Source organism: Phascolarctos cinereus, unplaced genomic scaffold (genome assembly GCF_003287225.1).
Source record: "Phascolarctos cinereus isolate Bilbo 61053 unplaced genomic scaffold, phaCin_HiC Scaffold_5;HRSCAF=322, whole genome shotgun sequence".
NCBI classification, from domain to species: Eukaryota; Metazoa; Chordata; class Mammalia; order Diprotodontia; family Phascolarctidae; genus Phascolarctos; species Phascolarctos cinereus.
In genome coordinates this window covers 230,077,144-230,104,623 of record NW_027555958.1, presented here as the reverse complement: position 1 = coordinate 230,104,623, position 27,480 = coordinate 230,077,144, and the positions used below count along the sequence as shown (strand labels likewise).

At 50.7% G+C, this 27,480-nt stretch overlaps 1 protein-coding gene across 1 annotated transcript; it reads left to right on the top strand.

Moving 5' to 3' along the window:
* Positions 1–509: 509 nt before the first annotated feature.
* On the top strand, positions 510–27,480 carry CUL9 (cullin 9). Its single transcript, XM_020976868.2, is given in 42 exon segments — positions 510–621; positions 2,102–2,714; positions 3,173–3,327; positions 3,463–3,984; positions 4,985–5,117; positions 5,301–5,497; positions 5,756–6,092; positions 6,453–6,645; positions 7,101–7,308; positions 7,938–8,134; positions 9,166–9,383; positions 10,089–10,347; positions 10,505–10,610; positions 10,802–11,029; positions 11,388–11,478; positions 11,640–11,811; positions 12,234–12,339; positions 12,654–12,749; positions 13,122–13,297; positions 13,567–13,700; positions 14,043–14,222; positions 14,581–14,690; positions 14,774–14,956; positions 15,132–15,292; positions 15,513–15,750; positions 16,253–16,421; positions 17,551–17,696; positions 18,008–18,137; positions 18,313–18,512; positions 18,974–19,224; positions 19,812–20,157; positions 22,946–23,086; positions 23,251–23,415; positions 23,725–23,823; positions 23,826–23,893; positions 24,361–24,454; positions 24,912–24,986; positions 25,167–25,277; positions 25,465–25,582; positions 25,798–25,931; positions 26,803–26,879; positions 27,069–27,480. Coding segments are annotated over 41 exon segments (7,524 nt in total). The 5' UTR covers positions 510–621; positions 2,102–2,110; the 3' UTR covers positions 27,265–27,480.

Here is a 27,480-nt window from a genome sequence, read left to right as displayed (position 1 = left end):
TTAAATTTATAAACTAAAATTTAAAAATAATTTAAAATTTAAAAAAATTTCTAAAAATTTAAAAATTCTATTTTAAAAGGAAAAAAAACCCCCAAGGTCCAAGAAACGAGAGTATGGATAAGGGTTCAGAAATAGGGACATGGAAGCGAAGTTGGGTAAAAGCTCATAGGACCAGGGAAGGAGTTCAGCTAAAGTTCCCCGCAAGGTCCTTCTTCCACCTGGGCCACCTGGGAAAAGAGCCCGGCGCCTTCCACTTGTGACGTCATCGCCTCCCCAGCCGCGAGTCACCCTGACGGGTAGTCATCGCACCCTCCTGGTAGAAGTCGGAAAAGGCTAGGCCCCGTCCTATCCGGAGGAGGGTGTTGCGCACGCGCACAGGTCTCCGCTTCTGCCTCCGCCTCCGCCTCCGCCTCCGCCTCCGCCTCCGCCTCCGCCTCCGCTTCGGCGCTACCCACCCTTCTCCCCTTAGCAGGCCTTCTGCCTGGCTTCCGTAGAAGCCGGACAGTGAGCGCAGGTGCAGTAGAGGACCCGGAAGTGAGGGTGCTCGCTGACTGAGGCAGCCGGGTCTGGCGGGACCGTCTAGTCGGAGCCGGCAAAAAGGGGCGCGCGGGGCGGCGGGAGGTGAGAGGAGCGTGCGCACGGGGTGGGGGTCCCCTGTGTCTCTCCATCCCCTTCCACTTCGAACCCTCCCCCGCCGCCCCAAGAGCTCACTCTCTGTACCAACGGTCACCCCGCCCTGACCCTCCCCCTCACACGCCGTCTCCCCACCCCACGCACGCCCCCCTGACCCTCCGTCATGCACCTCCTGGGGCTCTCTCCCGTGCACACCTTGCCCAGACCCTTCTCTTCAGGCACGCCCCCGGCCCTCCCTCGACTCATGCCCCGGCTCCTCACGGACCCACCTTAACCCGATCTCCACCTCACACGCGTACAGCATGTCCCGAACCTCCTGCTTCCTCGCCCCCGCCGGGCGCCCTCAGTGACCCCCACTGTGTCATCCCCCCGGAGGTACTTTATTCATCCTGGCCATGCACGTGTCCCCCTCCAGACTGGACTCTCCCTACTTCTCAGCCCCCAGCCCCAGCGCCTCAGCTCCTTGTCTCCACACCCTCACACACATGCCAACCTCCTTCCCAACCTTCTTCCAGAATCCCTCCACTCTGGTGACCCTCTTTTCTTTATAGCGTGCCGTATTTATAGCCTTTCCCCCTTACAAAAAACCTCTCCCACGAGATCCCCCTCCCCCTTGTTTATGCTTCCCCTTCGAATGGAAACCTACTCCTTCCCGACACGCCTATTCAGGGCATGTGAAGGCAGTCCTGATTTTCTCCACATGCATTCTGTCCTGGCTAGTTTGGAATGGTTTAGGAGAGGCATGAAAGGAAAACGTCTTTGGAAGGAATTGTCGAAGCAGGCGTGGTGAGGGCCTGTTTTGTGGTGATCTTGGAGACATTCATATCACTGTTTTCCATTTTTATACCCCTACACTTTCACATGTCCTGGGCTCATTAGCTTTTTGTCCAAATCTGCTTTCTCTGAGATGTCCCTATGTGATTATTTTCCTATATCATCTCCCAGATATTAATTTTGATTTAGTCACTATTGTGACACCAGGCATTTCTTGCCATAACCTCTTCTTACTGCTGGAACTGTTGTTCCCTGCTTTTTTTTTTTTTTGCTCTTTTTATCACTGTATTCATTTTCAGTTCTCCCTGAGTGCTTTCTCTGGATTATACCAACTATCTTACCCTCTCTTATCTGTTTTAATTTCCAAAATGAGCGTTGGACTGGATGACCTCTAAAAGCCCTTCAGTCTCTAAATCTATGACCCATCATTTTTGCCTTTCATACTGTTCTGGTCTTAACCTCATCATATCTAGCATCTGATGCTCTCCCGAAACTACCATATGTTGCCACAACAGCCCCTATTCCTTTTGTCTATGTCCCTGCCGCTGATCACTGTTTTTGGGCTCCTCTTGCCTTTGTCTCTTCTGACATAATAAGTGAATTCTGCCCTACAACCTTCTTCCACATCCCCATAGATGCCTATTTCACAATGAGTGCTTTTCCTCACTCTGCTCCTTTTCCTCCTCTGTTCCAGGTACCCAGGATGGTGGGAGAACGTAGAAGCAGAGATTTGCTGGTGCCCCTGGGCCCACGACTGCAGGCGTACCCTGAGGAACTGCTCCGGCAGCGCCAGGGTCATGATGGGCATCCAGAGTACTTGATCCGTTGGACTGTCCTTCAGCGTGGGAAGGAGGGTGGGGTAGGCAGTGGCAGCTCCCTAGAGGGCAAGGCAGAGCATATCCTCATGTGGCTCTCAGCCCCCGAGGTCTATGCCAACTGCCCCATGCTACTTGGTGAACGAGCACCAGCCAAGGGACCACAGCAAGAACCAGTGGGGAGCGTGGGCACCTTTCCCCGGGATGCGGGGGGGCTGGACGAAGCCTCTCTGGGAGAGATGGCCACAGACGTTCGAGGACTGGTACGTCGGGCTGCCAGACAGCTGGACGGTGGTGGGGGCTCGAGTCCTGCAGCCTCCGTACTACACACCATCCACGTGCTCAGCGCCTATGCCAGCATCGGACCCCTTGCTGGTGTCTTCAGGGAGACAGGAGCCTTGGACCTGCTCATGCACATGCTGGGCAACCCTGAGCCACAGATTCGCAGGAGTGCTGGGAAGATGCTACAGGCCTTGGCAGCCCATGATGCTGGTGAGGGCCAGCAGGGAAAGAAAAGGGAAGCAGGAAAGGAGGTGGGACAACAGCGAGACCTGGGATGAGGGACTGCTTGCAAAAAAGAGGGTGTCAGCACCTTTTGGTTTCATCAGAGTGAAAGTGATGTCTGCCAGGGCTCAGTTGCAGTGACCTTAGAGCTACAGGTTTACGGCCGTTGATGAAAGAGAGCTATGAACAGAAAGAGACAGTTTCTGTCTTTCCTAGAGTTTAGAACTTCCTGGCCAGATGTTAGTACAGATGGTTGTTGTGTAAGACATAGTCTCCCTTCTCAGAGGATTGTTCCCCCTGTCAGCCCGTTTGGTGGGAAAGGACCTGGTTCTACTGGAGGGTGGAAGAGACTGAGTCTGAGAGGCAGGTGATAAGAGTTGAGAACTGGGCGGAAGGTGGTAAGTGGGTTCCCTGGGACAGGATGCAGAGCAGGGCTTGTATTTTAGGGAGCAGGGCCCATGTGCTCCTGTCCCTGAGCCAGCAGGATGGCATCGAACAACACATGGACTTTGATAGCCGCTCCACTCTGTTGGAGCTGTTTGCAGAGACCACATCTTCTGAAGAGCACTGCATGGCCTTTGAAGGGATCCACCTGCCCCAGGTAACCTAAGGGAGTTGGGAAAAGGGCTGAGGGCTGGGCTTTTATCCCTTACCCCACCCCCATCTGTTGGCAACATGGTTAGAAGCAGCAAAGTGGGGAGATGGCTGACCTGAGCCTAGGGTGTTTATCCTGCAGATCCCTGGAAAGCTGCTCTTCTCGTTAGTGAAGCGTTACTTGTGTGTCACATCCCTCCTGGACCAGCTAAGTAGCAGTGTGGAGCCAGGGTCTGGGGAGTGGGGGAACCGGTGCTCCCCTAACAAGGCCTGCAGTGTGGAGAAGAGTCGTGGACAGAGGGAATTGGAGTTTAGCATGGCCATGGGCAACCTGATTTCAGAATTGGTTCGGGGCATGGGATGGGACCGGGGCCCAGGGAGGCAGCCTGCATCTCCCCCTCAGCCTGCCCGATCTATCTTTCAGCCCCGATCATCTGTGCCAAGCACCATTCTCCCAACCCTGCTTACCCCTCCCTCCCCCAGGAGGCCAAGCCGGGCCTTCAGACCGCGGTCTGAGTTCTCGAGCCTGAGTGGTTATGCTGACTACGTTCAGGAGACGTTGCAGCCAGGGATGCGTGTTCGAATGCTGGAAGATTATGAGGAGATCAGTGCTGGGGACCAAGGCGAGTTCCGGCAGAGCAACAATGGAATGCCCCCTGTACAGGTATGTGTGAATGAGGTGGGAATGGTGACCTGGAAAATATGGATGGTAGAAAAGCATCCCTGGAAAAGAAAGACCCTAGAGAAAGTAGGGGAAGGTTAGAGAGTGACTATATCCCTACCTCATCCCCTAGGGAGGGAGAATCGCCATTTGGAAAACATTGCATCACTAAGAGGCCAGATAGGGAGATGATTCCTGGTAGGTAAAAAGGAGACAGACATCTAAGGATACTGTTGCCCACATTCTTTTCTCATTTGGCAGAGGGAGGAATACGTTTGGGTCCTTTTTGTCTTCTTCCCCCAGCCTCTGCTCTGGAGAGAAATTTCCCAAGCCCTGGCTGTGTGGCTGTTATGGAAGCTCTATGTGGAAGGGACCTAGAATGTTGGAGCCAGAGTTAGGAAGTTGTTTTTGTTGTTCAGTTGTTTCAGTCATTTCTGACTTTTCATGACTCCATTTGGGGTTTTCTTGGCAAAGATACTAGAGTGGTTTGCCGTTTCCTTCTCCAGCTCATTTGACAGATGAGGAAACCGAGGCAAAGGGGATGTAGTGACTTGCCCAAGGTCACACAGCTAGTAAGTATCCAAGGCTGGATTTGAACTCATGAAGATGATTCCAAGCCCAGGTTCTATATACTGTGTTGCCTACCTGCCCAGCTGCCTCCTTCCTGAAGTCAGGAAAACCTGAGTTCAAATGTGGCCTTAGACATTTACTAGCTGTGTATGAACCTGGGTAAGTCATTTAACCTCCTTGCTCAGTTTCCTCATCTGTAAAATAGGGATAAATAATAGTCCCTACCTCTCAGTGTTGTGGAGAGGACTACATGAGGTGATAATTGTGAAGCATGTGGTATAGTGCTTGGCACATAGGAAGTATAATATAAATGTTAGCTATTATCATGATCATTAATTATTATTATTATGTGCCCCATATCTGGGCTTCCAGCTGAGGTTGCTGCCCTAGACTCAGGTGACTGAACTTTCTCCCTCACCTCTTCATGCCCCAGGTGCTGTGGCAGTCGACAGGCCGCACATACTGGGTGCACTGGCACATGGTGGAGATTTTGGGTCCTGTAACTGAGGACAAAGTTGCTTCTGAGCCAGAGAAAGGGACAGGGGGCAACAGTCCCCAAGCCCCAGGTATGGGTGAGCTTGGGGAGGCAAGTACACAGGTTCCTTGGGGAATGCTATATGGGGGCTTGTCTGGGTAGAGGTGCTATGACCAAAGAGAGATGCTGCCTCTGACCCTGAGCTGCCTTCAACATGTCTAGTATCATGTTCTCCTGGACATTTGGTCAATACCCTCATGTCTCATGCCCACAGTGCCTCCTTCTTTAGACTGGAAGCCCCTTGGGGGATTGTATGCTCTGCCATACCTTAAACCTGAGGCTCAGAGCAACACAGAGTCTGGATGCCTGAGCCAGGCTGAATGGTGGGAGCTGCTTTTCTTCATCAAGAAGCTGGATGAGCCTGAGCAACAGGAATTTCTCCAGCTCCTCCAGGAGAACCTGGATGGGGAGGTATGTTGGGCCCAGGAGTGGAGCTCTGACAGGCTGGTCTGCTGGTAAGGGAGAGGTGAGTCAGGATGGGAGGGGCTAGTAAGTGGAGATCAGGTCTAAGGGGCTTCAAAAGCTGGACATGGGTCTGAGGAAACCTTGAGGGCCCAGGGTAGAGGAAGATGAGAAGGCATTCCAAAAAAGATATTTCCTCTCAATCCCCCTTTCCCTGTTGTTCCCTATTGTTCCCTGTGTGTTACAAGTTTTCCTCATTGTCTACAGACCCTGGAGGAGGAGGCCCTGGGTGAGCTCTCAGTGCCAGTGGAGTTGGCACAGAAGTTGGTATTAGCACTCAGTGGGCAATGCCAGGGCAGCACTCACAGTGACCTGGTGAGCTCTCATGTCTACTGCAAGTATGGGCCACAGCCTAACACAGGAACTTCAGCTAGCCCGGCCCCTGTTGTGACTCAGGACACCTGCACCCCCAAGGCATCATTGCCTGAGAAAATCAAGGTGGAGGCTGAGCCCCTTAAGGCACAGAATGATTCCCAGTTATTCAACCAGCTTCTGGTGGTGGAAGGGCTGGTTCTGGCCCCTGAACTGAAAGAGTCAGCCAGTGGTGAGTTCAGCTATAGTGAGGTCAAGTAGGGACTTACATTAGGCACTTGGTGGTCTAGGAGGAAGAGAGTGGGGAAGGCCACCTTAGCCTGTAAGCTAGGCCTTAGGTGAGGTCATGGCCTATATTTTTTACCTAGAAGTATCCATTCCACTGGATTTGACTGGGATCCAGTTCTCCTTATCTTCCTTCTCTGTTTCCAGTATTCCTAAAAGAAGAAAATCCGTGTTCTAGGATCCCCCAATCTTGATCTTCATTGAATAGGTTTACCTCTTGGAACCTTGAGATTGTTGACCAGGGAATCCAGGGAGCATCCTATATCAAGGAAGACTGAGACATTATCTCTTTTTCCCTCCACTCCAGAACTGTGCAGTGCCTTGAGGGGCCCCAGTCGAAGGAGCTCCCTGGAACAGCATGTGACAGAGGCCATTGCCATGGTGCAGAGATCCAACTCAGAAACAAACCTGCAACTTTCAGGGCTGTATGCTCTCTCTAAAGCTGTGGAAGAAGCCACAGGGCGTGACCACCCGCTGCTCCGTCCGGACAAAGCCCTCAGGTCAGACCCTAGGAGAAGTAGTAGGTGATTGGCGACAGAAAGTCAGGCAGGTGGTAGGAGGGATGAGGCCAGGTATAAGGGGAAAGGATGCGAAGCCAGGTAGAATACCTGGACGTAGGATAAGACGTGAGGCATAGGAAGAAAGAATGGGGGCTAGCACAGGGAGAGGCAATGAGGAGGGAGAGCAAGGATTTCAGAGCAATGGGAAATATAATTGGAAGTAAGGCAAGAAAGGGGTTGGTTGAGGAGTGGAAGAATTCATCAAAGTGAGGGGAGAAGATTGTAGAGGATAATAGGTAGATTAAGAGTTAGGAAGAATCATTTGAAATAAATGAGGGCAAGTTTATGGCTTAGAACAGTTAAGAGTCAAGATAGGAAATTAGGAAAGTGTATTCCATCCTCCCCCCAGCCCTTAATCTCCAAATCAAAATTATTTGCTGCTCTTTTCCCTTTAGAGAGAAGTTAGTCAAGACACTGATTGAGCTGCTGACCAATCAGGTTGGGGAGAAACTGCTGGTGGTACTGGCATTACGCCTTCTTTATTTGCTCATGGCTAAACATGAGTGGCGGCCCCTGTTTGCCACAGAAGGTGGGGTCTATGCTGTGCTGGTCTGCATGCAGGAGTATAAGACTTCAGTTCTTGTGCAACAGGCTGGGCTGGCGGTGAGTAGGGGGAATGGGGATGGATCATGGTGATCTTCACTACTTCTGGACCATCCCCAGTGTCATCCCTAGGGTTATGTGGGGCCTAGACAGATCATGGTTCTTTCTAGTCCTCAACATTTTTACAGCAGAAGTCAGTTTAAAATGAATATCCAAAACAACTTTGAAAGTGAAAAGAAGGGGCAGCTAGGTAACACAGTGGATAGAGCTCTGGCCTTGGAGTCAGGAGGACCTGAATTCAAATCTGACCTCAGACACTTGGCACTTAACTAGCTGTGTGACCCTGGACAAGTCACTTAACCCTGATTGCGTCACCAAAAAGGAAAAAGAAAAGAAAGAAAGAAAGTGAAAAATCACAAGAGAAAGTCCTGTGGCCTTGATTTGAAGAGGGAGACATGGTTCCCCCACCTTTGGTTTGATGGAGTAAGATAGGTTATTGCCAACTGAGGATACCGTTTTTAGTACCAGTTGTCCGAGCTACCTTTTGCTCACCAGCTTCTTCTTCGAAGCGTCGGTTAGCTACTAGCAGCATAGGCCCCAGCAGAGCACTACAACAGCAGCCACTGATTTCCCTATACCATAGAGATGGTTCTGACCATATCTTACCATCTTACCACATGTCCGTGCAGGCACTGAAGGTCTTGGCCAGTGCTGGGCCCTGTGAACTCCCCAGTGGAGGCAGTGGTCGAGCATCCCCTTTGGCAGCTTCTGAAGCCCAGATGATCCGGGAAATCTTTGCCAGCATTGGCTCAGCTGCCCGCCCTGGCACTGACAACCTGTTGGGGGCAATCCCTGCTGCTGTCATCCTTATGCTACAAACTGAAGGGTAAAGGATTTTGCTGTGTTTTGCCTCACCTCTACTACCTGTCACCTCTGTACTGCCCACCTTCACACAGTTACCTCCTGTACCCTTTTGAGGCTTGGTACTACTTGGCCACAAGTTATGTTGACCTTTTCCTCCTTGCAGAAATTCCCTTTATTCTTCCATCAGGTTAAACATTGGTGGTGCTGTCTTAACTGATATTGGGGCAGATTCTGGATGGAAATGTGGGGTGAGGAAATCACTAACATTTGTAGGAAAAGACCCTTGTCTTTTTTTAAAATTTAATTTTTTTTCAACAAAAAGAAATCTGTTTTCTCTCCCCCCAACACCCTCCCTGTTGGAAAAAGAACAGTAAAAGAAAAATCCCTTATAACAAATGTGCTTAGTCAAGCAAAACAAATTCCCACTTTGGCCATATCCTATGTATGTATGTATGTATGTATGTATGTATGTATGTATGTATGTATGTGTGTGTGTGTGTGTGTGTGTGTATGTATACACACACACCTACACACAAGTGTAAAACTTGTCTTGCAGGCCTGAGTTAGTATGTTCCCAGAGGCGGGGAGGTTTATGAGGTGTACTCATACATACAGCTGGTACTATTTTAAGACCCATGAGGGCAGGGAGTGTGTTTGCTACATTTTGTATCTTCCTCAGTATTAGCGTCGTGCTGTGTGCAAACAGAAGATGTTTGATTGTTGTTTGTTGAATTAATGAATAAATGAATCTGGGAAGCTGCTACTGGAGCTCTTTCCTGCTTCAGCTGCAGGATAGTGTAATGGAAAAATGAATTTGGACTCAGAAGGCCTTAATTCAATCTAGCTCAGATACTTTGACCTCCTGATTAGCCTTGGACAAGTCAGTAAAACTGAGTCTCTGCTGCTCAGTTTCTTCATCATTTAAACGAGGGGGTTAGATTAAATGCTTTCTGAGGTCTCTTCCAGCTCTTAAGTCCTGTGTTCCTCCTTCCCTTCTATTCCTTTCCTTCTGCCTCTGCCCTCTCTCCTCCTCCTCCCCCATCTCCATCCTAGGTGTTCTTCAGCTGTAGGCAATGGGCTGCTCCTCCTCAACATGCTCATGTGCAACCACCAGGCGCTAGGTGAACAACTGGCAACCCAGGAGCTTCAAGAAGCCCTGAACAGCCATTGTGGTGGAGGATCAGAGTCTTTGCCACCCACCCGCACCCTCATCCTCACCCTGCTCAGCCGGCTTTCAGAGCATGGGCCCCCTTGCAGTCCAGAGCATGCAGGTACTGCCATGGGCCAGGAGGGGCTGGGGAGTGCTATTTGGCTCTGGAATATATAGGAAATCAAAGACTGCTAGCCTCTAGTTGGGCACTGAGACATTGATTTATCAGCATTTCTACTGTGGGGTGCTATTAAAAGTCAGAGAGAAATAAGAAAAATGGGGGTCAGTGGTCCTCAATTTGGATCCGGGTGTGGATTTCCTAAGTCTGAGGTACAAGAGGCGTTAAAATGGGCAGTGAATAGAGGCCGAGGAGTCCCTTCTGGAGAAGGCGTTGAACGCAGGAGATGTTCTCATTTCTTTGGGCTGGTTCTGGTATAGTACTGCCAGACAGTAGAGAGATAAGATGACTTCTTGATTTCCCCTTAATGAGGCAAACTCCCTAAAGATCAGAGAGAGTGGGGAAAGTTAAGGTGGTCCCAAGAGGTGGGAAAAAAACATGGCTAGAAATAGAAAAATTTTGGAAACTTTGGGAAGAATGAGCCTCCTTTTAGTTACCTTTTGGGAAAATAGAAATAGGGGCAATATTTTTATCTCTCCAGATTTGAAATCACTTAATTTGGAAACATAAAAATATATTATGTGTAACTGATTTTCTTTGAAAGAAGAAAACACACAAAAGGTCCCAGAAAAAAAGAGAGAATTTCCTATATATTCCTATGTTGATGGGGGTAGGCCTTCAGTTGTGCTTTCTTCCTGTGTATTTGAGCTATAGTAGCAGAGCCACCTTGCTCTGAGCCCCAGGCTGGGACGGATGAGCCTTTACTGCGGAGCCTGGTGGCGAGTGCTGGCCCCTCTGGGGAGTTACTTTTGGAGCTGGAGCGTAGCATCTGCCCTGAAGGATCCCGAGAGGGTGATGTGAACCAGGTACTGAAGAGACTTCAAAATCAGCCCCAGCCTTTCCTGCTGTTGCTACAGAGCCTGGAGACTCCAGGGCCTAACAAGTCATTGCATATGACAGTTTTGAGGTGAGAGGATGAGTAGGAAAGAGGGAAATAATGGGCACTTTAGGTGATGGAGGGGTGGGACCTGAGTTCAGAGGATGCTGAGATAGGGTAGAGACCATGCAGGAGTGGCAGTCAGTGGTAGTATGAAGTAAAAAGACTCTATTTCAATCTCCACCAGAATACTGATCCGGCTGCTGGATTTTCCTGAGGCCATCCTCCTTCCCTGGCATGAGGTCATGGAACCGTGTCTGGCATGCATGAATGCCCCCAGCAATGACCGGGAGGTATGACTCTTCAGTAGGGAGGGATACTGGGGGCAGCATCCAAAGTGGGAAGTAGAAGACATTATCTGCCGCTGTTTCCTTTCGCCTGACTCCTGTTTTCTGCTGTCTCTGTCCTTGCATCTGTTTGACCAAACTTTGTGTGTTTGGCTTTATGCCCTTTTCTACTCCACCTTCCCTGGTCCCCATCCCAGGTGGTCCAGGAATTAATCCGCTTCCTGCATCGCCTGGCCACGTTACACAAGGACTGTGCGGTGGTCTTGTGCCGCTTGGGAGCTCGAGAGGCCCTCACCAAGGCCCTGGACAAGCACACAGCACAGCTGCTCTTGGGACCCGAGCTCCGGGACCTAGTGAGCGAATGTGAGAAGCATGCCCGACTCTACAGTAACCTCACAACAAGCATCCTGGCGGGATGTATCCAGGTCAGGAGCATGGGAGATGAAGGAGATAGAGCCTTGGAAATAACAGATGGGGGTGGGAGGGGAGGGAAAGTGCTGAATGAGAATGTGGGACCACAGCAGCAAGGGAGGGGGGTTAGGTGGAAGGGAGGGAGCGTCTGACCTATCAGTCTGATTTGGGATGACTAGAGATGTAGGGTATTCTTTACGCAGACCCCTATGTGATACTATAGTCTATAGGGTTTGGTGGGAGAAGGAAAAAGCAAAATCTTAGTCACGTGACTTTTTTGTCATAAAACATGTTTTTGTGCCCCTCTGTCACTGTGTTCCATCCTGCCCCTCTATTCCCACGTGTCAGACCCACTCCTACTCCTTATTACAGATGGTGCTTGGCCAGATTGAAGAACACAGAAGAACCCACCGGCCCATTAACATCCCGTTTTTTGACGTCTTCCTCAGGCATCTCTGCCAGGGTCAGTGTCCTTCACCTACCTCTGGCCAGGGTCAGTGGCTGCCTCTCCCACCCCACCTGTCCTGGCCTAGTGGTATTCCCATTCCTTCCTTTCTCTCCTCTGTCCCTTGTCCTTCCTTCAACCAGACTATGATTTGTTCCTTCCTTCCTTTTTGTCCCTAGGGTCCAGTGTGGAGGTAAAGGAGGACAAGTGTTGGGAGAAGGTAGAAGTATCATCCAATCCTCATGGAGCCAGCAAGCTGACTGACCGGAACCCCAAGACCTACTGGGAATCCAATGGCAGCACTGGCTCTCACTATATCACCCTGCACATGCACCGGGGGGTCCTTGTCAGGTGTGGTGAAATGGACACTCACGTGAGGCATGCTCACATGTTCCCTGTGTTCTAGATAATACATACACTGTCATGCATTGGGGTGCTATGTCTGTACCTCCCTGGACCCTTACGTAAGGGAGCAGCATGTAAAAGCCCTGTATTGTGGTATGAGGCTGCCTGGGTCTGCTCTTTGTTCAGGTGCTTATTCAATTGTTGACCTTGGGCAAATCATTTAGTTTCTGTGGGCCTCACTTTCCTCATCTGTAAAAGGAAGGGCAGGGGAGGGGGACTCACATAATTTCTCAAGATCCCTTTCATGTCTAAAATGTTTTGATTCTTTGACTCCCTGGGCCTAGAAGTACAGGAGAGGAGGAAGTCTCTGAACCCTGACTGAGGAGCTACCCTCTGGGCATGGGCTCTGATGGGTTCCTCCCCCCTAGACAGCTGACTCTGCTGGTGGCCAGTGAAGATTCAAGCTACATGCCAGCCCGTGTGGTGGTGCTGGGGGGAGACAATGCCAGTTCTGTCAGCACTGAGCTCAACACAGTGAGAACCCCCCATACACCTTTCTCCCATTCCCAGCAGCTAATCATTATATGTGGCCTGAACCCCATGCAGAGAATCCTCCTCCAGAGGGAACTTTTTAGCCATTTGTCCCAAGGGAGGGCGTAAATAGTGAGGCTGAGAGTTAGGATTGTGGAATTGTGGGGCCCCAAGGTCTCTTGGACCTTCTGAAGAAAGGAAGAGATCAGTGGTTCTAGGGGCTATAAGAAGTTGATAAGTTGATTAGAAGCAAGAGGGAGAAAGTACGCCTCCCTTCTGCGTCAGCAGGAACATGGCAGCTCTTTCCCCTGCCTCAGGTAAATGTGATGCCGTCTGCTAGCCGAGTGCTGCTCCTGGAGAACCTGACCCGCTTCTGGCCCATCCTTCAGATCCGTATTAAGCGATGCCAGCAGGTAAAGTATAGTGCAGGGTCCATGGAGGTCAAAAGACCTCTTTGAAGAGTTTAGGGAAGCATTAAACAGAACAAAAGCCTTGTGACCAGGGGACAGGGCAAGAAGGTTGTTCCTAGCATATGAAGTACTTGAAGAAAGGGATACCAGACTTAAAGTCTGGGTTCTTGACCTGGTTGGGAAGAGTTCCAGGAGGCAGTACAATTCTAATAATGTGAGAATTATTTCTGGACAGTTATGAGATGCTCTAGGTTGGTGGGACTTTGGGTCCTAATTTTCTACCAGCCCCTTGTCCAGTGCTTGGCTGAAGGAAGGCTTGGGGGTGGGGGGGAAGCCAGGCTATTATAGGAAGTCAGTGACAACCACATGTTTCAGGGTGGCATTGACACCCGTGTGCGAGGGGTAGAAGTTCTGGGCCCCAAACCCACATTCTGGCCACTGTTCCGGGAGCAGCTCTGTCGCCGCACCCACCTTTTCTACACTGTTCGAGCCCAAGCCTGGAGTCAGGACATTACTCAGGACCGGAAGCGCCTGCTGCAACTCTGCCCTAGGTGTGGAGAGGGACATCGGGGGTGGGGGTGGGGCTAATGTTGGGGGGGTGGGAGCTAGGACAGGAGTGAAGAGGTCAGGGGCAGGGTGAGAATGGCTGCCTGGGAGAGTCCTGGGGGGGGATTCAAGGAGAGGGATAGAGCAGTTCTGGGGAATGAGGCCCTCCTGGTGTGTGGGGGGGGCTCTTGACATGAGAACATTGAGGGTATGGTATTGAGGGATAGTCTTGGGGCCAGGGGCTCGTGCCTCTAGCTCCTGACCCTGTCACCAGACTGAACGGGGCTTTGCGCCATGAGCAGAGTTTTGCAGATCGATTCCTCCCTGATGATGAGGCTGCCCAGGCCCTGGGAAGGACATGCTGGGAGGCCTTGGTCAGCCCCTTGGTGCAGAGCATCACTACCCCTGGTAACTAATCCCATTGCCTCTTCTCCAGAGACTGCCCCAGGAACTTCCACGAGCTCTGCTCTGGTAGCTTTCTCTCAGGAACTTTCCCTGGTAGCCATTCTGTGACATCTTCCCTAGTAAATGCCCTTGATAACCATCCTATAATGTCTCCCCTCACAACTGCTCCTGGTGACCATCCTATAACTTCTACTATGATAGCTTTCTTTCAAGAACTGCCCCTAGTAATAATTCCCCAATCTCCATCCCACCAACTAGCCCCTAATTTCTTAATTTTTCCCTGACCCTTTACCTGGTGTTTGTTCCCATATTGCAGTGCCTTCCTGAACTGTCTTCCTTTCTCAGATGGCAGTGGGGTGAGCCCCCTGGCCTGGCTGCTGGGCCAGTACCTGGAGCACAGAGAGAAGGCCCGTTGCCCACAAGGTCGAGCAGATTCTTTTACCTCACGGGTCCGTCGCCTCAGCCACCTTCTGGTGCATGTGGAGCCTCCCCCAGGACCCCCTCCTGAGCCTCCCACTCGGCCCAGTGAGTCTCAGGGAATGAGTCCTCATTGAGGGTCCACAGATAGGGATTGTCAGGAAAGAAAAACCACTCCCATCCTTCCCCTAGCAATGTTATCACAATCCACTGCTCTCCCTTCTCTCCATTTCTCCCTAAGCTCCCATTTCCTTTGTTCTTCCAAGTCTATGACATTTTCTACCCCTCTCATCCATCTTGGAAGATTGTTATAGGCTGAGGATGGAGAGATGGTATCTTTTGTTCCTCACCACTCCTGCCCTTCGTTATGGAAAGTTTGGGGGCTGGAGTGGGGCAGGCTCAGGAGAGCATCCTCAAACTGGGGCCCAGAGTCTAAGACTTTTCCTCCTTCTGTCTCTCTCTACAGATGGCAAGAATAGTAAGATTCGGGAGCTGAACTCAGGGGCTGGACTGGGACCTCCTGGTGGCAGCCTGAGGGGTATCACCCAATGTTGGAGGGGTGTGGTGCAAGAGCAGGTGGGCAGGGTGGGGCCGGTAGGGTGTGGGGAAGGCCTAGACAACAGTGGCTGCCCCTTCATGCTCCTGCCTCTTGCCCTCAGGTGAGCAGGTTTCTGACTGCAGCCTGGCAGGCGCCAGACCTCGTGCCCAGATACTGTGACATCTATGAACGGCTCCAGAGTGCTGGGGCAGAGCTCTTTGGGCCACGGGCAGCCTTCACGCTGGCCCTCCGCCAGGGCTTCTCTGGCGCTCTGCTCCAGCTTTCCTTTCTCACTGCTGCCCACGTGAGTCCTCTTTGCCCTCTTTTCCTCAGATGTGCGCCTCCAGATTCCCGGGCTTCCTCCTCGCTCTCCATTCCTAGTCCCCTCCCTCTAGGGTCTTTTCCCTTCCTTGTTCCCATCCCCCTCTTGTTCCCTCTGCCCCTTTTTCACTCCGTGTCCTTTGTATTCCTGTGCCCAGGTGAGTGAGCAGTTTGCCCGGCACATCGACCAGCAGATCCAGAGGAGCCGGGTAGGTGGACCCCAGGGGGAAGAGATGCTGGGCCAGCTTCAGCGGAGCCTGGAGCCCATGATGGTTCTCTCTGGCCTAGACCTGGCTACCGCCTTTGAGCACTTCTATCAGTGAGTGTGGGGCCTCAGCGAGAAAGGCAGAGGGCAGGCAGGCGGATAACAGGGAGGGGACAGGGGAACCAGGCATGGCTGAGTGGGGACTCTGGGAGGGCCCTCCAGACTTGAGGGAAGGAAGAGCCCCATGGAGCAGCAGAGAGGGGGAGCCCAAGGTCCCAAGAGAAAGCTGGGGCCAAGTCCGTCCTCAGTAAGGCCTGGGCTCCGTGCGCTGCAGGTACTATCTGGCAGATCGCCTCCTGAGCCTGGGCCCAAGCTGGCTGGAGTGGGCCGTGCTGGAGCAGATTGGGCTCTGCTTCCCCAACCGACTGCCCCAGCAGATGCTGAGCAGCCTGAGCACGTCAGAGGAGCTGCAGCACCAGTTCCACCTCTTCCAGCTTGAGCAGATCGACCAGCAACTCCTGGAACAGGAAGAGGATGAGGAGCAAAGGCCAGAGGCCCAGCCTCAAGAGGAGGTGAGGTGATGGAGAGAGGCTAGAGGCCCAGTCCCAGGAGGAGGTGAGGGACGGGGGCCAGAGACCCAGACCCAGAAGGAGGTGAGGTGATGGAGAGAGGCTAGAGGCCCAGCCCTAGGAGGAGGTGAGGTGATAGAGAGAGGCTAGAGACCCAGACCCAGGAGGAGGTGAGGTGATGGAGAGAGGCTAGAGGCCCAGTCCCAGGAGGAGGTGAGGGACGGGGGCTAGAGACCCATCCCCAGGAGGAGGTGAGGTGATGGAGAGAGGCTAGAGGCCCAATCCCAGGAGGAGGTAAGGGACAGGGGATTTAGGGATGGGAGGACAGGAAAAATACAGAGCTGAGGAAGCCCTTCCCTGGGTAGAAGGATGTGTGGTGTTCATGTTTGTATTCACACAGAGCACCTGGCCCCAGTGCCTTGCACAAAGTAAGAGTTTATTAAGTATCTCTTCTATTGGACTGACTTGAATGAAGGAGGTCCCTGAGAACCATTTGCCTCCACAGCCAGTGGAGGAGCTGTGTCCTGAGGAGGCAGCCCCTGAAGTGTCTGTGCTGGTTCTGTCTCCCCGCTGCTGGCCCGTGTCCCCTCTCTGCTATCTCCATGAGCCCAACAAGTACCTTCCTCCGGCTCTCAGTGCCAGCCTCAGCCGGTTTTCCAGCTTCTACAGTCAGAGTAAGAGCATGGGATGGAGAGTTGGGAGGTGGGGCTGACTAAGAATATGGGACAGCAGCCTGAAGAAGAAAACCTGAGAGGAGAGAGTTTATGTAGGAAGATATAATGAATAGAAGCTTTGGCATCAGGGTGTATGGAAATGAGATAGCACTCTAAACTATAGGCATTGGATTACCACTGGAGTCTTTAATCCTTAGCATCCTGCTCTTGATAAGTTCAAGAGTTCTGTGACGGTAAGGGAAAATAGGCAGAATGGACAGCCATGGCCACCAGGGGGCACAGATGATTCTGGAGAAGTGTAGTACCTGGGTGCCTGTGGTACCTAGAGTCCTTTTTCTCTTTCGTCAAATGTAGACTCTTAAAGTTGGAAGGGATGTTAGAGATGATCTAGTTCAACTTCCTCACTTTTTAGGTGAGGTACATGGGCTTTAGAGGGATGGTGACTTGCCCAAGATCACACAGTTAGTGGCTGTACCTTTATTGCAATGCCATTATCCTGCCTCAAAATCTGGCACTGAGCTTCTATGATGGGCTGAGCCCTGCTCTGAGCTTTGAGAGAGGGGAAGCCAAGAGATGGGTGATATCTGTTGAGAGGGACCGTCCTCCTGTCCCAAGGGTGGGGTGGCAACAGAGGAAGCTGTCCAGGGCAAAATACACAGGGTGTGGTACAGAAAAGGGATATTTTAGAATTACTTTTCTAATACTCATTTTTATGCCAGAAGAAACCCACTGCCTGTGGAGTAGGCTACTGTTTTATAGTCATTTAAGTTCACACGTACAGTGAAGATTCAGACTCTCCAAAGGACTATAATATAGAGGCAGAGTAATTTTTAAACCTTATCTTCCATCTGTAGATAATTCCCGTGCCTGCAGGGGGAGCTGTCAGTGTAATATAGACACGTTCCTTGCCCGCAGTAAGCTCCCAGTCTCATGGTCCTCGTCTCCCTAGCTTTGAAAGATCATAAGCTTTGAGAATTAGATTCATGTCTTACACGTCTCATGTTTCCCATAGCAGCAAACACAACATGGGATGCATAGGAAGGACTTATTAATTACGCATGATGAGACAGGCATAGAAAAGACTTTGAGACACAGCCTTCTGTTGACAGTTCCTTCTCTCCGTTCCCAGGTCAAAATCGGCCAGTCCTCGACCTGGGGCCTCGTCGTCGGCTGCAGTGGTCGTGGTTGGGCCGGGCTGAGTTGCTCTTTGGGACGCAGACGCTGCATGTCTCCACTTTGCAGATGTGGCTTCTTTTGCACTTCAACAAGATGGAGGTATTATAGTTCTCTCTGCCTCATCCTCTTTCTTCATCTACCTGATTTCACGCACCTTTGATCTTCCTGTCTTTTCTCTGTCCTGTGTGCCTCCCTCCAACCTTTTTTTGTCCTGTCTTTATGACCACCTGAGAAGCCCTAATTGCCTCTATCCCCAAGTGACCTCTCTCAGGAGGCAGCCACCCAAGTACAGGTTTCCTTCTACCACCCCCAACCAGTCCTGTGGCCTTATCCCTAAGGCTCAGCCATTTGCCAGGATTGCTATAGGAAGGAGTACTTTATAACTCTAATTCTGTTATTCCTTTTACTAGGAGGTATCTTTGGATACTCTGCTTCAGAGCTCAGACCTCTCTTCAGAGCTGCTGAATCAAGCCCTTCAGCCTCTCACCTCAGGGCTTGGCCCCCTGAGCCTTTATGAGGGTCAGGGTTTCCCTCCTGGAGGTAGGTAATGGATACCGTATAGGCCCTCTGTCCTGGGGAAGGGCAGGACAGGGAAGGGGAGGTGAAGGGAGAAGGAAGAGATTTAAGCTTTTACACCACTCCCTCCCTCAGAGGAGCTGTGTCCTGTCCCCTGGCCATGTTTCTGAGGGCATTGGGGGTGGGGGTGGTGTCTCAGGTGTGCTGCGGCTTCGGGAAGTGGAGAAGGAGCCTGGGGGGGAGGCCCTGTGGCTGCTCCCCCCCCAGACATACCTGAGTGTGGAGGAGGATGAGTGCCGAACCTTGGAGAGGAAGAGGAACCTCCTAAGCTGCCTCCTTGTCCGAATCCTCAAAGCCCATGGGGAGAAGGGCCTGCACATTGATCAGCTTGTCTGTCTGGTACGAGGGAAAGGGTCCATGGAAGGTGGTGAGGCAGGGGCTCCCTGGGGAATGGCTGTTTGGATACTCAGCTCCATAATGAAGAGGCCACAAAGGGGAAGGGCCACGTATGGATCTGGGGACACTGCAGAGTTGTTTTTGGGCTTTCAAATCCTGTAGGGTACATTCTGGCAGTTAGGTGGTAAAGGGCAAAGCATTTTGGACTTCAGCTCCTGCCTCAGACATTTACTCACTTTGTGATCCTGGGAGAGCTTTTAACCTTTCTCAGCCTCAGTTTTCTCATTTGCAAAATAGGAATAATAGCACCTACCTCACAGGATTGTTGTGAGGATCAGGTGAAGATAACATGTAAAGCACTTTACAGATCTTAAAGTGGCACATAAATGCTAGTTATTGTTATTCTGTGGAAACCAGAGCAGGGATTGGGGTTGGGTGACAGTGTTCTCTGTGTGTGTCCCTAGGTGCTGGAGGCCTGGCAGAAGGGCCCATCTAGCCCCAGGGGCCTGAGCAGCAACATGGGTGGGGAGGCTGGCTGCAGCAGTGCCGATGTCCTCTCCTGCATCCTCCATCTCCTGGGCCAGGGCTATGTTCGAAGGCAGGAGGACCGGCCCCAAGTCTTGGCATATGCAACTCCAGAGCCTACAGATCCCCAGCGGGGTCAGGCCAACGTCCCTTTCTATGGCACTCGGAGTGTTGTGACCTCCCAGTTCAGGTGGGGCTGGGGGACCTGCCCTGGTTCCTCACTTTGTGTCCAACTTGGAGCAAGCTGGGGGAGCTTGACTTGTGGTGGGCACTGTTGGGGCCCCAAGTTTCACCTCCCCACCTGCCCTTATCTGGCCAGTGTTCAGTTGAATAGGCATTTTGCATCCATGATGTGCTCCAAGATACTGAGGTTGCAAAGATAGCAGTCTCTGCCCTCAAAGAGCTTATTACATGTTCCTTATTAAGCATATTTCACTATAAACAAACTTGTTTTGAAAATACACCTCCATTCAGCAGAAGCTCCCTTAGTGCACCTATTGTGTTCTTTGAAGCCACTGTAAAACATGAAAACCTGTGTTTGCACAAAAGGCAAACTGACAGATATATTCACTTCTTAGAATCACTACCACTTTTCCTTAAATTGGCATGTTCCCATGATGCTTTAAAAAAGATTAATTTTGCCAAAATCTTGTACTTGCTCACAGTCATAGATAATCTGTCTTTAGGCTGATCTTGATTGGGGTGGGTTAGGCTTGGCTAGGTTGTATGTATGAGAAAGTGTTACTAATAGCTGTTCTGTACCCCATCCCCAACTAGGCCCAAAGAAGTAGCTGCCCTGGCCTCCTTGCAGCTACCTGCAGGCCGAACCATGAGCCCCCGTGAAGTGGAAGGCCTAATGGAACAGACAGTGAACCAGGTGCAGGAGACCCTGAGCTTGGAGCCAGATGTTGCACTGCATTTACTGGCCCACACTCGATGGGGGGCTGACCAGCTGCTACAGAGCTACAGTGAAGATCCAGAGCCCTTGCTGCTGGCCTCAGGCCTTCGGGTACCTCTGGCCCAGACGCCACCACCACTCCCCACCCAGTGCCCTGTTTGTGTCAGCCCTCTGAGCCCTGAAGACCAGCCACCTGCCCTCTGCTGCATGCACTACTGCTGCAAGGTGAGGACCCCCCGAATCGACCCCCGCCTCTAGCCACACGTCTTTTCCCCACCTAACTAAAGATCTCTGCTTCTCTTCCTTTCATGACTCCCTCTCTCCTTAATCCCCTGCCCTTAATTTTTTTACTTAAGCTAGACTTTCATCTACCTCAGCTCACATTCCCTTCCTACTCAGGATACTCTTCCATCCTCAATTTTTCTTCTCTCTCCCCTAGTCTTCCTTACAACATGGATTTTCATTTGCTTCTGGATCTCTGTCTCTTCTTCCGAACACTTTTCCTTTTCCTTCTCTTCATCCCATCGATTCATTCATTCATTTAACAAATATTTATCGATCATCTACTGTGCAAGGCCACATGGCCTAGTAGAAAGAGTGTTAATGTTGAGTCAGAAGATCTGAGTTATGGTCTTGACTCCAGTGCTGACTAGCTGAGTGATCCTGGACAGATCACTTCACTTGTTTTTGTCTCAGTCTCATCACCTATAAAATGATGATAATAACTTAATTATCTACATTACAGAGTTGTAAGAAAAACACGTTAGGGGGCAGCTAGGTGGCTGCTGGGCCTGGAGTCAGGAAGACCTGAATTCAGATTTGGCCTCAGATACTTACTAGCTGTGTGATCCTGGGCAAGTCACTTAATCTGTCTTTACCTTATTCCACTGGAGAACAAAATAGCAAACCACTCCAGTGTCTTTGCCAAGAAAACTCCATGGACAGTGTGGTTCATCAGATAACGAAGAGCCAGACATGACTGAACAACAACAAAAACATTACAGGGACGTGAGAAAAAACACTTTATACGCTCTATGTATATGAGATGTTGGTATGTGCATTGTACTCTGCACTAGTCACCAATGGGAGATGTAGGCCTTACTCAATCAGTCAACTAACCTTTCCCAAGCCACTACACTGCTGGGGCCTGGGGGCACTAAGCCCAAAGTGAAATAATCCATGCCCTGAGGAATTTAGAATCTAGGCAGGGTGATGACACAAATGAAAAATTCAGTAACCGTTCAAAGTACTAAATGCTTAAATAAATGGCAGAAATGCTCCCAGACTTTAGAAATGGTAGAGAACACTGTGGCTATGGTGGCTGGGCCTCCAGGGCTGGGACAGGCAGGGAAGGTAGGGTAGTGCCAAAGTGCCAGACTCAAGGCTAGCTGCTCACATGTGCTGACAAAACTCCAGAGTGAGGACTGAACCACATTAAAATGTAATTGGGAAATATTTAACAAAAATAAATAAAAACACAAAAAAGGGGAGATAATATTAATTTGGTTTTTTTAAGTCAGGAGATATTCCCTTTTTTAGTTTGACCCTTCTGGGATAGCAGATGTTCCAGGCAAGAAAAGCAGCACAAGCCAAAGTTAGGGGTTGAGAATGACTTTTGGATTGCAGTCGATTAGACATGGTGTGGCAGAAAGTATTCTTGTAGCGGGGTAGTGGGAGCTAAAAGTTGATGCCTAACTGACAAACCAAGGAACTTGAACTTATCCTCCGTGTAAAGTGAATCATTGTACATTTTTGAGCTGGAGAATGAGATGGTTAAAATAGTAATTCAAAATGATTAACCTGGCGCCTTGTACAGGATGGATTGAAAAGAAATGAGAGAGACTAGACGAGAAGCCCTGTGAATATGGGTGGGAGATGCTGAAGGTCTGAGCTATGATAGCAGCATAGATAGAAGGAGAGGAATGAATTTGAAAGAGATTGTGAGTGAAGAATTAATTGATTGGAAATGTACAATGGAAAAGGAGAAGTTGAGGATTACTGAGGTTTTTGGAGCCTGAGTGACTGGAAGAATGACATATCATTGGCAGAAATTGGGGAAGCCTATTTTGAGGGGGGAAGATTGGTTTTTTTTTAGTGTCATTGTTGCCTTCTGCTTTTACATGATACTCATTTCTGAATATGTCCCTTCCTCTCCCATCCCCACCAAGGCTTACCTCATAGTGAGATTTTTTAAAAAGCACATCAGCAAAACCAAGCCAAAAGTTGACTATGTCTGACAACGTATACAGCTTCCATAGCTTCTTCGTTGAAAAGATGTTTGTTTTGCTACGGTTTTAGATGTTAAATTTGTAGTGACTTCAGAACAGCCAAGTGGAGATGTTCAACAGAGGAGTGGAAGTAGAGTTAGAAAAAAAGGTCGAGCTCAGAAGAGAGGTCAGGGTAAAGTTAAAGGTTCGAAAGGCAACCATGTAACCCTAAACCTTGTCCTCTATACCTTTTACCGTATCTGACTTCCTACTTAGAATTGATGCCTCCCTTCTCTCCCCTCTTCTGATTCTCTTCTCCTTCCTTCACTCCGTATTCATCCACATGGTGTTTATAGACCAGTGCCCTCTCCCCAGCTTTCAGAGATTTAGGTTTGGGTCATTTCCCAAGAAGTTAATAATAATAACTTGCCCTTGTTTAGCATTTGAACTTTTACAAAGCACTTTCCTCAAAACAACACTGTGATATAGGTTATCTAAGTATTTCAGTTTCATGGAGAAGGAAATTAAGACTCAGAAAGATTGAATGGCTTGTCCGTAGCTAGTAAGTGTCAGCTGGAATTCAAGTCTGGGTCTCTGAGTTCCAAGTCCAGTATTTGATTTCTACTACACTGAGATCCAGATCACTTCAGGTTACTCTTGAGGGGAGATGCGGCTGGTGCTGAGTGAATTAGGTCTGGCCATCTGGCACAGTCCATTTCTGGGGAGTCTCCATAAGTCCTAGAGTATAACCCCAGCTGTAGGATGGTAAGGGGTCCTTAGTTCTGACCACTTAGGTGTTCCCCTAGTCCTGCTGGAATGAGTACCTGACAACACGAATTGAACAGAACCTTGTGTTGAATTGCACCTGTCCTATCGCTGACTGCCCTGCTCAGCCTACCAGTGCCTTCATCCGTGCCATTGTCTCCTCCCCTGAAGTCATTGCCAAGGTACTCAACCTTTCCTTTCCCAACCTCACCCACCCCCCAGCTCCAGTGACTCAGAAGCTTGAGGGGCAGGCCCTGGGCGGGGGTTGGAGGGATACAATTCTGGAATTTAGAGAAGATCTTATGGAATTATCTCCTAACTCTCATGGTGTCTCTGTCTGTCACAGTATGAGAAGGCCCTTCTTCGGGGGTATGTGGAAAGCTGTTCCAACATGACCTGGTGCACCAACCCTCAGGGCTGTGACCGTATCCTGTGCCGCCAGGGCTTGGGCTGTGGGGCTGCCTGCTCCAAGTGTGGCTGGGCCTCCTGCTTCAATTGTAATTTCCCTGAGGTGGGCACCCCTGTCCCTACACACATACTCAGCGTTTCCCTCACACATACCCATGCAGAGACCATACGCATTCATTTGTGCTTGTGAGCGTGCATGCCTAAAGACACAGTACTGTTTGTGTCTGTCTTTGCTCTCCCCTCCCCCCACCCCTTGTACTCATTCCTCCCTCCTCTCCAGAGTCTGGCCCGTTTTGTCCCTTGGCACCCCTCCCCATCATCCCCCCCTTCCACCATCAACAGAGCTCACTCCTCCAGCCTGATGGATTTGGGGGTCTCTGCTCCCCTTTTTCTACCCCTCTACTCAACTCAGGCTCACTACCCTGCCAGCTGTAGCCACATGTCCCAGTGGGTGGATGACGGTGGCTACTATGAAGGCATGAGTGTGGAGGCTCAAAGCAAGCACCTGGCCAAGCCAAGCTCATCTCCAAGCGCTGTCCCAGCTGCCAGGCACCTATAGAGAAGAATGAGGGGTGTCTACAGTAAGAAGGGGAGGAGGCAGCGGCTGTGGTAAAGAGATGGGAAGAGGGATCCACGTGGGGTAATGAGCCCTTTGCCTTAAAGCCCTTAAACTTGACCTGGCTAGGGCAAATGAGGGGACTCAAGAAAAAGGGCATTTTTCAGTTGGAGAGGGGTGTTGAGAATTGGAGGAAGGAGCTGTATGGTGGAGCAGGTTTGTGATCAGGTTGTAGAATTTCTGAGGCATGGGGGAAGAGTGGGAGAATGGTGATGCAGAGGTTGGGAAGCACAGTCAGGACATGGGTGCTGCTCATGTCGGGTCTTGGGTTTTATGACACGGTAATTTTAGTGGAATGAAGATTCCCTGCACCCTTCAGGAAGGATTTGGGAGTACTGCAGCAAGAAACAGCTATTCCAGGTCCTCTAGACCCTTGGCCTTGCTGGTAACCTTGCCCCAATAAGGGCCTCTGATCTGTGGTCTCCCCAACAGCATGACATGTGCCAAATGTAACCATGGCTTTTGCTGGCGCTGTCTCAAGCCTTGGAAGCCAACACACAAGGACTATTACAACTGCTCGGCCATGGTGAGAGGAGTGGAGGAGTGGAGATCGGAGGGTAGAGGGTATGGGAAGTTGAAGCTCTCAGAAGTGCCTTGCAGGTCAGAGCCTGGGCTTTGTGTTCCAGAGCATTGGTTATCCATCAGTTGTAGGGAATGCTTCCCTTTCCCTCATTCCCCTCAGAGAGGTTGTTAGAAGTAGGATGGAAAAAAGGGAAGAAAGACTTAGGACATGACAGCCGCCTGTAGGCTTGATAAGTCTGTTCAGAGGTAAAGCCTGTCCATGGGATACCCTGAGCTGGTATGTCTCTGTCCCTCATCCCTAAGGAGAGAGGGCCAACTCCTAGGACACCATTCATCACACTTCAGGTTGGAGGGGGGGTTATGGAAAGGACCAAAGACTGGGGAGTCCTTGTTCAATGATCTCTTCCCTTGCCCCCCAAAAAAGACAACCTGTCCTTCCCATTTCCTGTTCCTTCATCCAGGTAAGCAAAGCTGCCCGACAAGAGAAGCGGTTTCAGGACTACAATGAGAGATGTACTTTCCACCACCAGGCCCAGGTGAAAGGGAAGGCCTGGGAGATAGACAGGAAGTCTGTGCTCTCAGTGGGAGGGCCATACACTGGGCTAGGGAGATACAGCTGAGGGCCCAGGAGCAGCAGGGGCCCTGAACTGTCTAAGTTTTGCAGAGTGAAACTTCAACTTGCATGTGCTGATGCTAATATATGCCTCTGTGGGCAGGAGTTTACACTGAATCTACGGAGCTGTGTGTCTGCTATCTCAGAGATGCCCCCACCACAACCCCTCACCTTCCTCATCGATGCCTGCCGGGGCCTAGAGCAGGCCAGAAAGGTTGGATGGGGTGTTTGGGAGAGGTAGGGGTCTGGTTGGTCTGGCTTCCTTCCCGTTGTGTAAATTGAAATAGAGAAGGGAGAAGAGATGGGCCCAGACTCCGTGGACAGGACATGTAGGAACCAAGTAGAGTTGAGGAGGGAGATGGTCTAAACTGCAATTGGAGGGCTCTCTAATCACCCTCCAGGTGCTGGCCTATGCCTGTGTATATAGCTACTACAACCAGGACACTGAGCGCATGGATGTGGTAGAACAGCAGACGGAGAACCTGGAGCTGCACACCAATGCCCTGCAGATCCTCCTGGGTGAGGCCCCCATTCCTAGGGCAGCACACACACATCTGTCCCCTCCCGCAGCCTTGAGGCAAGGCCAGGAGTAGCCTTCCTCCTCCTCCTCTGCCATGGGTTCCTATAGAGAGAACACCCTTCTTCCTTCCCCCTTCACTTCCTTCTCTGTTCAGTGGAGAGCCTTCTCCCTGCCCACAAGGAATAAAGACCCCTGTGCTAAACCATCCCTGCAGAGGAAACCCTACTGCAGTGCCAGGACTTGGCTGCCTCTCTGAAACTCTTCAAGGCAGAGCACCTCAGTACAGGCCTGGAGCTTCTTCGGCGTATTCAGGAGAGATTATTGGCCATCCTGCAGCACTCCACACAGGTGCATACCCCACACCACCCTGCCTCGGCTTCCCCTGTGCGCACACGTGGACACTCCCTCACCCCCAACACGTACACACCCTCCTTCCTAGTATTTTCACAAAATATTCGAGCCTCTTCCCTATACAAGAGTCATTGTAGAACATCAGTGCACTAGATGAAGCAGTTCCTGCCTTCTGGGAAGGCTGGCAGTTTAGTTGGAAGATTGACCACATGTTAAGAGAGATCCTGCACCACTTTACATTACCACTCGAGTACTGTGTAAGGAGTCAAGATACTGAATATTCTAGTTCACAAGAGAGGAAGATCGTTGGATATTTTTGGGTAGTTGAGGAAAGTTTCATGGACAGACTGTGGAATTTGAGCTGATATTGAAAGATGAGTAAGATTCAGTTAGATAGAGAAGGGCATTCTAGGTAACCTATCTACATGGCACCTTTACATACTCCATTCTACAGGACTGCACAGTATCCCTACCCTAAATCCTTTGACAGGAGGCAGCCCGTTGAACTTCATCCACTCCCTCCTACATTCAGGCTTTGGTCTGGGATACTTAGGGGAAACATATTTTCTCTCTTCCTCCCCCCTCCCCACCTCTCTCTCCCCCCGTCCCCCTTTGTTCCCCTTCCCTCTCTCCATTCCTACTTCCCCTCTGTCTCTCTCCCTCTTCCCACTTTTCGTTCCCCTCTGTCTTCATTTTCCCTCTCTCCTCCTCTCCTCTCTGTTTTTCCCTCTCTCCCTTCCCCCACTTCCCCCCAAACACTCCAACTAATGCTGAATCCACAGATATGTGGACGAGCAGGGGACTCCTGACCATTCAGTGACTCATAGCCGACAACCCTCCCACCCAGATCTTTTCTTCCCTCTGGCAGGATTTCCGAATTGGTCTTCAGACTCCACCAAGTTCAGAGCCACAAGAAGTGAAGGTGTCTAATGTGCCCAGCAACCAGTGAGTAGAAGAGTGAGAGGGTGTTCTTGGGACTGGTAAGGGCAGAGGGCCTTGTACTGCTGAGTTGGGATGGGGGGGCAGTGGGGGGTGGTATGAACCAGAGGGAAAGTCACGTGTCTTTTAGGTACTCCTTCCATAAGCTTGCTGCTGAGTGTGCCTCTTTTCTTTCCCTCCTCTTTCTTATCCTAGGCCGCAGGGGTCCTCAGAGCTGGGTCAAGAAGAAGAAGATGAGGAAGATGAGGATGAGGTACCAGGGTGGCAGCAGGATGACTATGATGATGAGGAGCTGGATGATGACAATTTCTCCTATGATGATGAGTCAGAGAACCTGGATCGAGATACCTTCTTTTTTGATGATGAGGATGAGGATGAAGGCTATGACTAAGGGGTGGTGGCTGTGCCTCCCCCCAAAATCAACCCACCCCCCAGAAAGGGTAGAAAGTGCCTCGGGTGACTGTTTAGGAGTTAAGGAACTTTGGGGTTGGGTCATGCCTGTCCCATAGAGGGGTCCCCCGGGAGGGCTGCCCTGAAACTCTCTGGGGAAACTGAGCACCAGGGATTGTACCTTGTTCTGTTTATTAAATAAACGGCTTTTCTTGTA